This window comes from Fundulus heteroclitus, unplaced genomic scaffold, assembly GCF_011125445.2.
Source record: "Fundulus heteroclitus isolate FHET01 unplaced genomic scaffold, MU-UCD_Fhet_4.1 scaffold_295, whole genome shotgun sequence".
Classification (NCBI taxonomy): Eukaryota; Metazoa; Chordata; class Actinopteri; order Cyprinodontiformes; family Fundulidae; genus Fundulus; species Fundulus heteroclitus.
In genome coordinates, this window is record NW_023396705.1 from 1 (window position 1) to 13,732 (window position 13,732).

Below are 13,732 nucleotides of genomic sequence, written 5' to 3' on the forward strand. Positions count from 1 at the left end.
CATGTTGCCATATTAATTTCAAGCTAAGTTAACCATGAACAATGATAGGAAAAAGATGCAGAGGGAACGTTTTAATCAAGATCACTGGGAGAATAGAAGGGGTTGGAGGTAACATTTATAAACGCCTACATACCCACCGGGAAGTGAATGGTTTTGTATAGACAATCTTTGATCTAATGGTTAAACTCACAGGGAGTTGTGTTGGTGGAGGTGATTATTAATATTAGACTTACCTAATTAGATCTGTCAAGGGGTGTTATCAGGGAAAACTCAATTAAAATATAAATTCATTGATGAAAGAATTGGATATCATTGATGTTTGGAGGGGCTTACACCGTATAATGAAGATATACCATACTTATTCCTCCGCACACAATGTCTATTCCAGAATAGATGTGTTTTTTTCATGTTTAGTAGGGATTATTTCAGAGTGGAAGGGTGCAAAATAAAAACTATTGATATTTCAGACCACAGTCCCCTGTCACTATCAGTGTCTTTAGATAAAAAGGCCAGGAAATGGCTGTGGAAATTAAACTCTAACTTACTACAAACGATACCAAACTAAAACAAAAACTAACAAGAAATTAAACAATTTATTCAGGAAAATTATACTGATGGAGGTCTCACAAATTATGATATGGGACGCTCTAAAAGCTGTAATGCATGGGAAGATAATTTCAATGAAGAAATTAAAAAGGGCAAAAACTAGCAGAATTACAAGGAAATTTAAAGAAATTACAACGATTGGATATTAGTAACTCAACTGTAAAAGAAGAACTTATAAAAAAATAAAAGCGAAAATTTATGAATTTATACACAACAACCCAGAAAAAGAAGGATTTTCTTGCGACAGAAATATCATGAAATTGGTAGCAAGCCAACTAAACTCTTAGCATACAAACTACATAAACAAAGAAAGGAAAACACAATTAATAAAATGAAACTGGGAATTGAGGCGGGAGTTGCTATTTCTAATGAGAACTAGGAGACAATTTGTAGTTTTCAGTGACTTCCACTAGTTCATTAACTTGGAGAGGGCATTGTTGAAAAACAAATAAAATTTTTTAGAACACCCCTTCAGAGTAAATATAATAATTTGACAACTGAAGGTTGGAGAAAATGGAGATTTCTGGAAGGCACTTTCGGCTCAGCTCTTCTATTACGTTGGGACAGCGGCAGGACTGGGTAATACTTCTCATTGTGGTAAACGCTTTTACTCCATCATGATACACTGAAATCAGGGACATTTCCGAGAACTACTTTTGCCAGGGGCAGGTCATCAGAACAGGGACGGTCCTGGTAATCGGGGACAACTGGTCACCCTATTTTAAGTGGTACAGGAGCAGGATGGTTTTCACAAGCCTAGAGTCCTCTTGTGGCTCTAGACGACAATGTTTACTCCTTGGTTCATGCTGGTCAAGATGAATCACCATTTAAATTTGATATACAAGTCGCAGGACCGGCCAAACTAATTATATGGTAAATCAGACAACGACATCTGTTGTGGCCAACGCTTGCTGAACTCTGAGGTGGAGGTGTACCTTCAGTCGAATGTAGAGGCCAGACAACCCAAGAGCCTTGTAGATGTGATCTGGGGTGTAGGACTCCAGATTGAGAGGAAAAAGTTTTTTAGAGAGGTTGCTCATTAAAAACTCAAACGGCCTGTCGCCAGCCAGCACAGGGAAGGTGGACCTCAGCAGCTTCATGAAGTCTGCTTCCTCCATGTCACAAGGACACTTCAGCGTTTTAAGCCTGTACCTCTTCAGCACTGAAACAGAGAAGACCTCAACGTTAGTAAGACCATTGGTGAAAAATAAAATACTTTTCTGAATTCTTTTTTGGGTACTGAATGACAAAAAACTGAGGTTTTTACCGTGGTGTTCAATTTGTCTATATCACGACTTATTGCTTCTTTGGCTGCAATTCTTTCAAAAGTAATCAGAGCATCCACAGACCCAAGAACATCCAACTAAGGCTTTGTCTTGCGTATGCTAACCTAACCTAACCACGACAGCTGACTTTGAAGTTGTGTTTCAGACACGATTCAATTTAAAGTGGGTTGTTATGGAAATATAATCACTTATATAGAATATAATATAATATAACTGTAGTTTAAAGTAATACAGATGTTAACTTTAACCCAATAACCTAAATAGATGAGGATGTATGCAGAACAAAGGATGAATTCAGACTTCAGTAGGCATGTACCAGGAACGGATGCAGAGAGGAGATATGACAGTCTTGTGAGCAGATAACGCTTTTAAAAGTGCTTGTCCCAAGGTTTTAATGTTGTTTCAGTTAACTCCCAGGAACCAAGCTAGGAAAATAGATTACATTTAACGGTCAAAGGTTAGGAAACAGATGTTCTCAGCAGACTCAATGTCTCAAGGAAACTTAGAAAAAAGGTTGGTCCGGCCCCCGCTTGGACTCTGTAGGTTTAAAAGGAAGGTACGAACGTGTAAGCTTTGAGACACACTTAGGACACAGGCAGAGAACTTGAGGTATCCGATGCTGTGATAAAACTTGTAAGTGTCTCCCACTTTGGAATTCCAAATTGTAATAAATACATGTTTAATTGTTCTTTTGCCTCTGAATTCACTGCCTCTTCTCTTTGTGCCAAATCCTCGACCGGGTGAAACGAGACGGGCCGTTAGGTGAACGGGCCCCACATGAGTCTCGTTAGGGTTTAAGACTAACATTTCGCTCCTCTAAAGTCGTCGGTCCATCAAATGCCTTTTTTCTCCCTTCTTTATCAGGTTTCTTGTTGTCAACCTACTTTTCTTTCCTATTTTACTGCTTCGGCAGCATTACCACCCTACTCGTGTTTGTCTCCATGTGGATGTAGCTTTAAAAGTTATATAGCCACGCTACATGCCTAAACCATTAAGACCAAAATCCAGTTGATCATGATAAAATAAGGTTATATACACCAAGCGTTCATCCAGATAATGTTTTGATAGTCCTTTTTGAGTCTAAATAGAACCAAAAAACACAAAATAATATATAAATCCAAGAGGAAAAAGACTGGAATAGCGCTGTAAATGCAGTATGAACGTAGGTGTCCACGTCTGTTTGTATAGATGCTCATCGCGCCCGGTGCTGGGTTCTACTAAGGCTCAAAAGGGACCGTCTTTTTTTTTTTTATAAGCATATAACCTGGCTATATAGCTTTAAAGATAAAGGTATAGCGATATAAAATGATCCAAAATGACAGACAGTAGCTAAACTACATAGTTGTATATCAGTGTCTCAGATCTGTGTTTCAATGGGGTACCGCGCACGTGACGTCACCGTCTCAAGAGCAACGCCCCTTTTGCCGCTTAGGTAGGGCATACAGGAGAGAACGCACGGATAACCCAGCTATTACAAGCGCAACAGAACCAGCGATATGACCGACTTTACAGCCGTTAAACTTTCCCAAGACGATGTCCCAGGCACACGGTTTACTGGTCGCACTGTCGAAGAACACACCAACCTTCAGCTCAAACGATGGCTTGAGGTTCGAGGGCTTAAAAAGACTGGAAAACTGGCCGAGTTGATGAACGGTAAGCTTTGTTTTTTTTTCCTGCGCGGCGATCATGGCAGCGTCGGCCGTTTTTTGTTGTTGTTTGCAAACACCGTCCAGGAATGGGTATATGTTTAATGTTTGTCTCATTTGAAATGTTTTTGAGTAAGCTATCCTGGTAGCAGGCTATCATGTTAGCGCCTGCTACCATGATAGCCTATATGCTGTCATGGTAGCAGGCGCTACTTTATTAACATGTCGGCCACCAAAATACTCTTACCTTGACTTGATGTCGCTGGAATTGGGTCAGGATGTTCTTCGGTTGTGCCCTTTCCTCTGACAAAATGCTTGCTACATATGTAAGTGAATTTGGTAACTTTTTCTGGGTTGAACTGTTGTGTAGGCCGACCGCACCGGTCCCAGCGCACACATTTCTCCTTGGCAGTCTTGAAGAAAACATCCTTCATATGCGGCCGATCAGCGTAACTCGAGTCGCTGTTGCACGTTCCATAGCAACAATGTTTAAAAACCATGGTCTTAGATTTGGAAAAAGCAGTCGTTTACCGAGTAAAACCTAGGCTAACGCACGTCTCTTTTACAGCAAAACAACGGCGGCTTTCCGGAGTTTGCCCCACTGCGTACCACGTGATGTGACGTCATCGTGACGTTGTGTTTCTAAAAATAGCTCGCTCGCGGTACCCCATTGTGTAGCCTGCAACGGCGTTTAAGATCCAGCAGGTGTAGAGCAACACAATGACGCAGTACCAACACAGTTTGGGAAATGTGCCACAAATCTGCCTTACTTAAGTGTATTCTGACTGCTACGGAAATCACACAGCCCCATTTCCTTTGGGATCGGATGCCAAATCAGTGTATCCATCTCTAGGAGGTGTGAGTAAATGGGGCTGGTGGGATACATGGAATAATCATCCTTAGAAACAAAAGAAAGAATCACCACAACAGACGCTGGGGATAGACGGGACGAATCATAGCTGTGGGTGAAGTCAGAAAATGTTTGAATTTACCTGGTTTTGACAGGCAAGTGATCCGAGGATCACCCAGAACCCGGATCCTCAATGGGATTTCTTCATTCCTGGTCTTATTCTCATCAGGAGGCTCATTTCTGGAGCTGAGGAACAGAAATTATGAGAATTTAAGAAGATTTGAAAGGTTTAACAAGCACAACCAGCAGCCTACAAAGGGTTTGTGTTCACTCACTTGGCGTCGGGTGGGGTTTGAAGTTGGATGAATGGAGGGCGTTCATCACAGTTGTCGTCTTCGTTAAAGTTGTCATCGCTAAGCTCATTAAGCTGCTGCTCACTTCCTGCTCCGTGCTCGCTTGGACACTAATAGAAAAGAAATCTTGCTTGAGTAATTTAACATATTGAAATCTGTACTTTAGCCATCATTGACCAATAAGGTTGAAAAAAAGAAAAATCTGGATATGATTACATTCAAAATGAGTCAGAGGGATTCCCCAGAGCTGAGTTTCAAGGATTTTTACTGTTAAGACAAGGTGCGGTACCTTCAGTCGGAGGTAAAGGGCGGAGTTCCCAGCTGCCACACAGATCTGCTCGGGTGTGAGGGACTCCACCTTCAAAGGCTGCAGCCTCCTGCTGTTGTCGGTTATAAAAGACTCAAACGGTGTGTTAGGAGCCAGCTGAGGGAAGGTGGACCTCAGCAGGTCCAGGAAGTCTGCTTCCTGCTGGCCTGAACGGCATGGCAGCTCATGAACCGGGTACTCCTCCTCGACTGAAGCAGAGATGGCAGTCCCGTGCCGGTGAGATTTGGAAGATTAACAGTGAAGAAAGAAACTGGAGAAAAACTCCCTCCCTACCTTGGTCAGTAACCACCTCAATAGTCCAGTCCTTCAGGATGCAGATGTTAAGGTCCACATAGTTTTCTAGACTCCCGATGTGGGAGAATTCCACATTTATATGGTCAGTCAGATCCGGTAAGGGAACCAACCTGAACAAAGAAAATCAGCAGGCAACTATGAAAACTTTCTGCTTGTCAACACGAATAACCGTCAGAGCCGAGAAGATCCGGACCCACGCTATTTTTTTTTAAAGGCAAAGATCAGTTTGACTAGGCTGAGCTGCTGACATGTTGATGCTGATCCACACTGTTCTGTTATTGTTTAACCATTTGGTTTAGCTGGATTCCTCATCGTGGTTTGTAAATGTAATTGTTTTTAACTAGAAACATCTGACTCAATGACTACACACAAACTGGTATTAACTATGTGTACTTTCTCAACAAAGACATGTGGATTGTATCTTTATCATAAAGGAAGAGAACACTACTCAGTAAAATAGAGAAAGATGCATCTTTGTCTTGGCAAATTTATTCAAAGGCATAGAGCGTTTGAATGTCTCTGAACGCTGTCAGAAAGGCAGAGCAAGAACAAAACGGCACAATACACTTTTATACATGCTGGCTATCATAGGGAATACATTTCATCTGAGCAACATTCTTCCAACAGGACATAGGAGTTGAATATAGCTGGTACAATCTAGTTCTTATCTAAATTCTTCTGCATGTTCTTGGGTGAACAGAACACAATATTAAATCACTAACCATGTGAGCTCTTTCATTAGGGAAAAATGCTACTGCTCCTTTACGAGATGCATTTTCCTACCATAAAAGGTTGATCTTGCTCAGGGTTTCCTGGTTTAGCTGAGTCCTTTTCCAGGACGGAGCTACTTGTTAGGGTTAGGCCCTTGCTGGCTGCCAATACTTTTATGTACCTTCTCTATTATTATTTTTCTATTGCACCCATCAATATATATTAACTGGACTGAATTGGACATCACCAAATGACATGCAGGGACCATTGCTATGCACTGAGTGAGGGCTGCTGTGAAAGCCTCAGCAACAGATAGGACGGAGTTTCTGTCTTCAGTCTGGGAGCTTCAGTGAGGCAGAAACCCAAACTGGGCAGACAGAAAATCAAGAGTCTGCCTGCCCAAAACAAATGCTGCTATCCAAACTGGCTCCCCTGCAATCTTAATTGCTCCTGGATGTTACGTTAACAAGACACTCTGTGACATCTGTGACCTTGAACTGAGCGCTCTGGACCACCTGATAACGTTTCATTAGTATCAAAGACTATGACTGCAAGTGCTATCTGGGACATTTCACAGACAAACTCGCACATGGGACATGATTACACTAAAACACACATACGGCCTCTACTGTGCTTTCTTACGCTACTATGATGATCAGAGACCTCATGCTTTATGAATATAAATAATTGAGCTTTGAAATTTTTAGTGATGAAGCTCCTTCTAGTGAAACAATGAAACAAAATAAGTTATTTTATTTATAGTTTTGGAAAGGTTGGACAAAATTACTTTACATCAGAAATCCCCAAGATTATACTTAGATTATTTCTTATTATTATTTGAAAAAATTAAGTCTTTTTGTATGTTTATTAATGTATGAAAGAAGTCTAGTCAAGATTTTTACTTGGCTTATTACTTATTATTGTTTTTCCTATGTCTGTAAAGCATTTTCCTTTGTGTAATGTTTTTCTGTTCATGTAAATTTAAATGGTAAATGGGCTAAACTTATATAGCGCTTTTCCAGTCATGCCGACCACCCAAAGCGCTGTGTACATGTACAGCACTTTGAATCGTCTTGTTACTGAAAATTGCTATATAAATAAACTTACCTCACTAAATAGAAGTGGATTAAAAATCACACCTTGTGGAACCCCACTGGATTCTTATTCAGTGAGACATATACTGTAATTGCCTAATGATTGTACTCCTGTTCTACCAAGAAAGATTTAAACAAACATCTCTTCTAACCTTGAGGTAATTTCAGGACCTTCTTTGTCAACTTCTTGATCCTTATTTAGTCCCCGAGTGAAGGAGAGGCCCTCCTGGCTCTGGTTCTCTGGATAAAGACCAACGACAACAATCAAATAATTAAAACCAATTACTCAGTTCTGCAACAAAACAATGAACAGAAAGATAACATGTAGTATTCACCTTATTCAGCCCCGCCTATGTTTTCAACAGTGCCACTTCCGCTTTGTCTTTGCACCTCTGGTGAGCCATGAATTCGCATTGTCAGTATCAGAAAATTACGTAGAAACTAATACGCCGTTAAAAAGCTCCAAGGAAACATGTCTGCCTCTTAAAAGGGTTCTCAACTGTCTTTACGACCACGAGACCCGCATTTCCCTGACTTCATACAAATTGCATTCCTCATACAGAAAAATAAAGCCCATAATTAATGGATCAGTTCACAGCACTGTCCGTTCAGTAACATCAGAATAATAATACTTTAATAATCCCAGAGGAAATTTACTGTTTCAGTACAACATTCCTCTCAATTAGCAGTAGCATGAGCTCTAATCCTTGTGTTGTGGTTTGCGATGGTTAGCAGTGAAAGTTAGAGCACTTTGAAGCCCAGGTTGTTTCAGCACACTACTGTAAAAAATTGTCATGTTATGCTGCTTTCTAAAAGCTTAAATCCTACATTCCAGGCACTTAATTGACATTGAAAGTTAATACTTTACTTCACAGCAAGAGAGAGATGCAACCAAAGCTAGAACTATTAAAACAGGAAAACTGCGCCGCCTATCCTAACCTACTGATTAAGGTGAATAATTTGCCTAATTTTAACGCAGTTTATAAATTAAAGTGAATCACAGGGCGCTTTTTGTCCTGTTATTGTTCATTAGATAATTTTATTCCCCACGTTTTCTTGAAGAAAGAAACTCAGAAGTTCCCACCAAGAAAAAGATTACAAGCAGCAACTGCTTTCATCTTTGACATAATTCAACATACTGCATATACATATATTTAGTTCACAAGCATCGTTGCCAAATTGTTTGCAGCACCAACTACATTTGTGTTTGTTGAAGCCGTACTTGTTTCTTGTGTCTGCTGGACCTGTTGCTGGAATCTTTGACCTCCACGGACTTCACAGCGAGAAATGAGCAGCTCATCGTCTGGATCACAAGGAAATAATCAATGTCATTATTTACATCGGATCCACGTATTGATTTGCTGATAAATAGAATAAAAGAAGCCCCTTTTTTTACCCCACAGTGGGTAAATTCACATGTATCAGCAGCAAAATAACAGGCAAACTGAACCATACACAAACATTAACAATAAGCACCATTAATAAAAACATCTAACAGAAACAGATTAATTTCACAGCTCAGGCTGTGAGGTGTTCGTCTCGATCATCACAGAGAGACAGTCTGAGGAGAGAGACTGTCTCTGTGGCGCCACCTGGAGGTAAAGGTCTAAACAGACTGTGCGTGGGATCTGCAGAGATGCTAGCTGACCTGTTCCTAGATGGAGGAACAGTCAGCCATGAGGATACGATCTGCAGACAACTGTTAATTTTATCTAAAAAAAAGTGCAATATTTTTGCCAGAACTTGAAACTCAAATATGATATAGAATCATTACACAGTGATCTAGTCCAAGCCGTTTTTTGTCATTTTAAAAAAAATCTGAGATTTTATTATAAAAAATCTGATTAATCAATTTTACTTTTTTCATTTCACAAAAAAAATATTAAAGAAATTATTTTAAAAACTTGATTTTATGTCACATTTCGTCTGGGAGTTTTCCTGAATTCAATAAACAAGGTTGTAATCAATAAAAATATAACAAAATGAGCGAAGAACAGGCTTCACTTCACTTATGTAATTTCAAACCAACTTAAAAAAGTAAATTAATTAAATTGTCTCATAAAATGGTAAAAAGTTTCTTCTTTACAAACTTTTGACAATTTATTTTTCTAACCTATATTCACCATTGCTGCTACTCTCTTCATGGAAGCCCAATGAGTGCACAGGCAAAATAAAATCCAGATTTTCCAACAAAAAAAATTAAAAATGTGTAAGTTCTGATTAATTGACTAAATTGATTTATCGCAAAGCCCTCTTATGGCTACAGATGATGAAAACGTGACACAGTGTCTCAGAAAATTAGAATATTGTGAAAAGGTTAATTATTTTAAACTTCTGGTGTCACATCCTAATCAGCTAATCAACTCAGAACACCTGCAAAAGCTTCCTGAGCCTTGAAAACATGTCAGGAGGCGACACCCTCATGGGGACGACTGCTGACTGGACAGATGTCCCTAAGACGGTCATCGACTCCCTTCACAGGGGAGAGGAAGCAGCTTTTTCACAGAGTTCTGTATCCAAGAACAATTACAGAAAATTGAGTGGAAGGAAGACGTGTGGTAGGATAAAGGTGCCCCAGCAACAGGGAGAACCACTTCAGACGGAGGGGACTGAGGCTGGAGTCGGTGCATCGAGAGCCAACACACACAGATACGAGCTACTAGACATCACCGCTGGCTCAGAGCTCAACTACTGCTGACACTCGGCCTTGAGTATGGCTGGTGGAGACAAAACATGAGCCACAATCATAAGATACGTCCAGCGCAGCCGAGAGATTTTACATAGAAACTAAATCTTCCATCAGAATGCACACATATGTACAAACTGTTGCCTTTTGTCCTTATTTTCTTTCCCTAAACTTTCCGTATATTCATAAGTAGTGTAGACAGCACCAGAAACCAAAGTCACATTCCTTGTTGTACGACCGACCTGACCCTGAAGACAGCAGGCTGGGAGCTCAGCAGCCTGCCTGATAACACCCCCCCTCCCCCACAAATACACACACATCCTTGTTTTAAATACTTACTGAGGACCGTGTCTTGACTTCCGTCCATGTCGAACCCTCTCTAAGGCCTAACCCTGACCAATATATACCTAGACCTTGCTGGCACCTTAGTCCAAAACATCAACCCTAGTCAAGAAAAAAAGTGAGGACCAAAAAAAAGGTCCCCGTGTTACATCAAGGTCCTCATGAATAAAATGTGCAAAAATGCTCTCACTAAGCTGCAAATACAAGTACACACACACACACACACACACACAGCAGCAGCAATATCAGTTTCACCAGACCCCTGCATACCATTTTCTTTCTACGATTATTAATGACTGTAATGTTAGCTCTGATAACAGGACACTAGAGGAGAGTCCTAGAAAGGTCCAGGCTGAGGCTAGAACGGTGCAGGAAAATGGAAGAGGTTTACGAAGGAAAGGAACGGGATTAACGGATCAGTTTTATTCAAATGTCTTGAAAGTCCATCCGTCCGTCTTCTTCCACTTATCCGGGGTCGGGTCGCGGGGGTAGCAGCTTCAGTAGGGAGGCCCAGACGTCCCTCTCCCCGGCCACTTGGGCCAGCTCCTCAGGAGGAATCCCAAGGCGTTCCCAGGCCAGCCGGGAGACATAGTCCCTCCAGCGTGTCCTGGGTCTTCCCCTGGGTCTCCTCCCGGTGGGACGTGCCCGGAACACCTCACCAGGGAGGCGTCCAGGAGGCATCCTGACCAGATGCCCGAGCCACCTCAACTGGCTCCTCTCGACGTGGAGGAGCAGCGGCTCTACTCTGAGTCCTCCCCGGATGACTGAGCTCCTCACCCTATCTCTAAGGGAGAGCCCAGACACACTACGGAGAAAACTCATTTCAGCCGCTTGTATCCGGGATCTCGTTCTTTTGGTCACTCTCCCTGGGCTGCCACCTTACCGTGGTACAGGGGTTTGAGTGTCCCAATGATCCTAGGAGCTATGCTGTCAGAGGCTTTAAGCCCCTAGTAGGGTCACCCAAGGCAGACAGGTCCTAGGTCAGGTACCAGACAAAGAGCAGCCCAAACCCCTCTTATGACGAGTAACATTAATGGATCTTGTGTTCCCTCGTCCGGACGCGGGTCACCGGGGCCCCACTCTGGAGCCAGGCATGGAGGTGGGGCACGTTGGCAAGCGTCTGGTGGCCGGGCTTTTGCCCATGGAGCCCGGCCGGCTCAGCCCGAAGAGGCGACATGGGTCCCCCTTCCGATGGGCTCACCACCTGTCGGAGGGGCCAAAGGGGTCGGGTGCATTGTGCAATGGGTGGCAGTAGAGGGCGGGGACCTCCTGCTGGTGAAGCAGAGCTACGAGCCGATTTCACCCAACCTGGCACACTGCGCATGCTTAAAAAAGGGAATTCTTCTTCTTCTCAGACAAAAGCATAGGAGTGGAGGGAAGCATGGCGGCGGTACGTGTGACATGGAGTCAAACTACGGAGGAGCAACTCGTAGAATTACCAAGGCAGCGCGTTTGGTTCTAGTGAGCCTCATATTTAACAGAGAGCATTGACACTTCCATCTTTTTCTTCTTCTACTGTTTTCAACAGCAACAATCCATGAGACATGTGGAGAGGCATCAGAACTAGGGCTGGACGATAATTCAATAACAACACATAAATCAATCGATTGACATATCGATGTTACAAAAAAGGTAAAAAAAAGTTAAATAGAAGAACAGTTTTCCTTCCTTATGCATTTTAGCCATGTGGGTTAATATTACAGTCATTACACCAACCAATCACAAACGCAGACCCAGGAAAGCTCCGCCCCCTTCAAAGAGTTCAGAGAGCACACTTTATTTTACTTTTTTAAAACTTGTAGTTCTGGTAAAAAGTTGATTGAATAAAGGGTTGAGTTTGAATTCCGTGTTTGTGTGTCTGTATCTAAAAAATAGGTCGCTAAGCAACAGCGTAAAGGGTCCAGGGCCGCACTTGGGATCTATGTTTTGAATTTGTTGATAATTACCGATATTGATTAATATGATTTCTATTTTATCGATATGATTTTTTTTCTACCTCGTCCAGCCCTACTCAGAACCATCTCACACTGCAAAAACTGATCTAAAAATAAGTAAAATGTTCTTAAAATTAGTGTTTTTGTCCTTGATTTGAGCAGGTAAATAAGATTATCTGCCAATGGAATTAGTATTTTGACCCCTAAAATAAGATAATTAGATATACTGCACTTAAAATAAGATGATGGAGATGAATTGTTTTCTATTTTAAGTGCAAAAACCTTATTCTATTGGCAGATCATCTTATTTACCTGCTCAAATCAAGGAAAAATACACAAATTTTAAGAACATTTTACTTATATTTAGTTCCGTTTTTGCAGTGCAGACTACAGGCACTCTTGTCTTTCTTCACCAGAACGTCTCAGTCTGGTCAGACGATGAGGACTATTCTCAGGAGGCCATAAACATTAAACCTCACGACTTCGTCATTATTTCATCTTGATGGGAATCCCAAACTTTCTCTCCATCCTTCACTTTAAGTACAAATAGAAAAAAATTAAACCAAGTAAAATTACTGTAAACAGTATTTGTTTCACTCACAGGTGTTGACATCCAACCAGAAACTGGTTCAAGTCCCTTTAAATTATTTAGAAGCTGGGTCAGATTAAAGCCGCCTGGTTCTGGGTCAGGGGCCCCAGGTTTCAGGGCCCTTTAGCCTCCCCTGGGTCCTGGGACTGTTTTGGGGGGGGTAGGACCGGAGAGGGGGCTGACTGATTAAAAACATGTGGACATTTATCAGGCCCTTCTCCTGCCCCACGGTCTAAAGCACCTTTCTACCGGACCGGGTTACAGACTGTCCCGCTCATCGGGTGTTGTAGGGTGGGGGGACCGACCTGTTGGCTCCTCCTTAACCCGAGGCTGGAACTGCTCCGGCCGCCTTATCTGCTCCAGCTCCAGCCGCAGCACGGTGGCCTCCGCTTCGTACTCGGTCAGCGTCCTTTCCACGGCGGCCAGGATCTCCGAGGCGACCGTGCTCAGCTTCTCCGTGATTATTTCACGCAGAGGACGCCTCCTGGACACGCTGGGCTTCATCTTGGAATCGGGAGAGCGGCTTCCGCGCTGGGAATCCTCCAAACCGGAAGTAGCACGGGCCATTATAAAGAGCGCACACCGCTTCCATCGATGCCGCCTGTGGGCGCCGACGGGATCTGGGGCCGCCATCTTGGAGAGGGCGCCAGCTTTGCTCAGTGTGATGTGATTAGCAGGAGCCGAGAAGTGTCAGCGCTGTTATTCAAGAGAAACTCACCAAATACTTCATAGGGTTTTCACATGTTTTTTCTTGTTGTAAACCTTAAACATACTGATAACATATACATATAAATGTATAAGAGACATTGTTTCAAGAGAAGTTAATCTTAGTAAATCTTATGTAAAATCTTTAGAATTTGTAAGAACAAAAAGGGCTGGTAATGTTCTTTGTTTTGTGAAATTTAATCTGCTGTTAATGCCCTGTTCTTGAATCTATGCATAATCTAATCTTGCCTCTTTATTATTATTTTATTATTATTATTATTATTGTTCCTTCTTCTTTTATGTTTGGT

General features: G+C 42.0%; 1 protein-coding gene across 1 annotated transcript; it reads right to left on the reverse strand.

Annotated features, from left to right (window-relative positions):
- Nucleotides 1–1,484: 1,484 nt before the first annotated feature.
- On the reverse strand, nt 1,485–13,370 carry LOC118559490. Its single transcript, XM_036130193.1, has 8 exons — nt 13,025–13,370; nt 8,391–8,471; nt 7,321–7,408; nt 5,343–5,473; nt 5,031–5,257; nt 4,724–4,851; nt 4,531–4,634; nt 1,485–1,768 (listed from the first exon to the last, which is right to left on the reverse strand). The coding sequence occupies exons 1-8, from the start codon at nt 13,350–13,352 to the stop codon at nt 1,485–1,487; spliced, it is 1,371 nt and encodes a 456-aa protein (XP_035986086.1). The 5' UTR covers nt 13,353–13,370.
- Between the last annotated feature and the right edge of the window lie 362 nt (nt 13,371–13,732).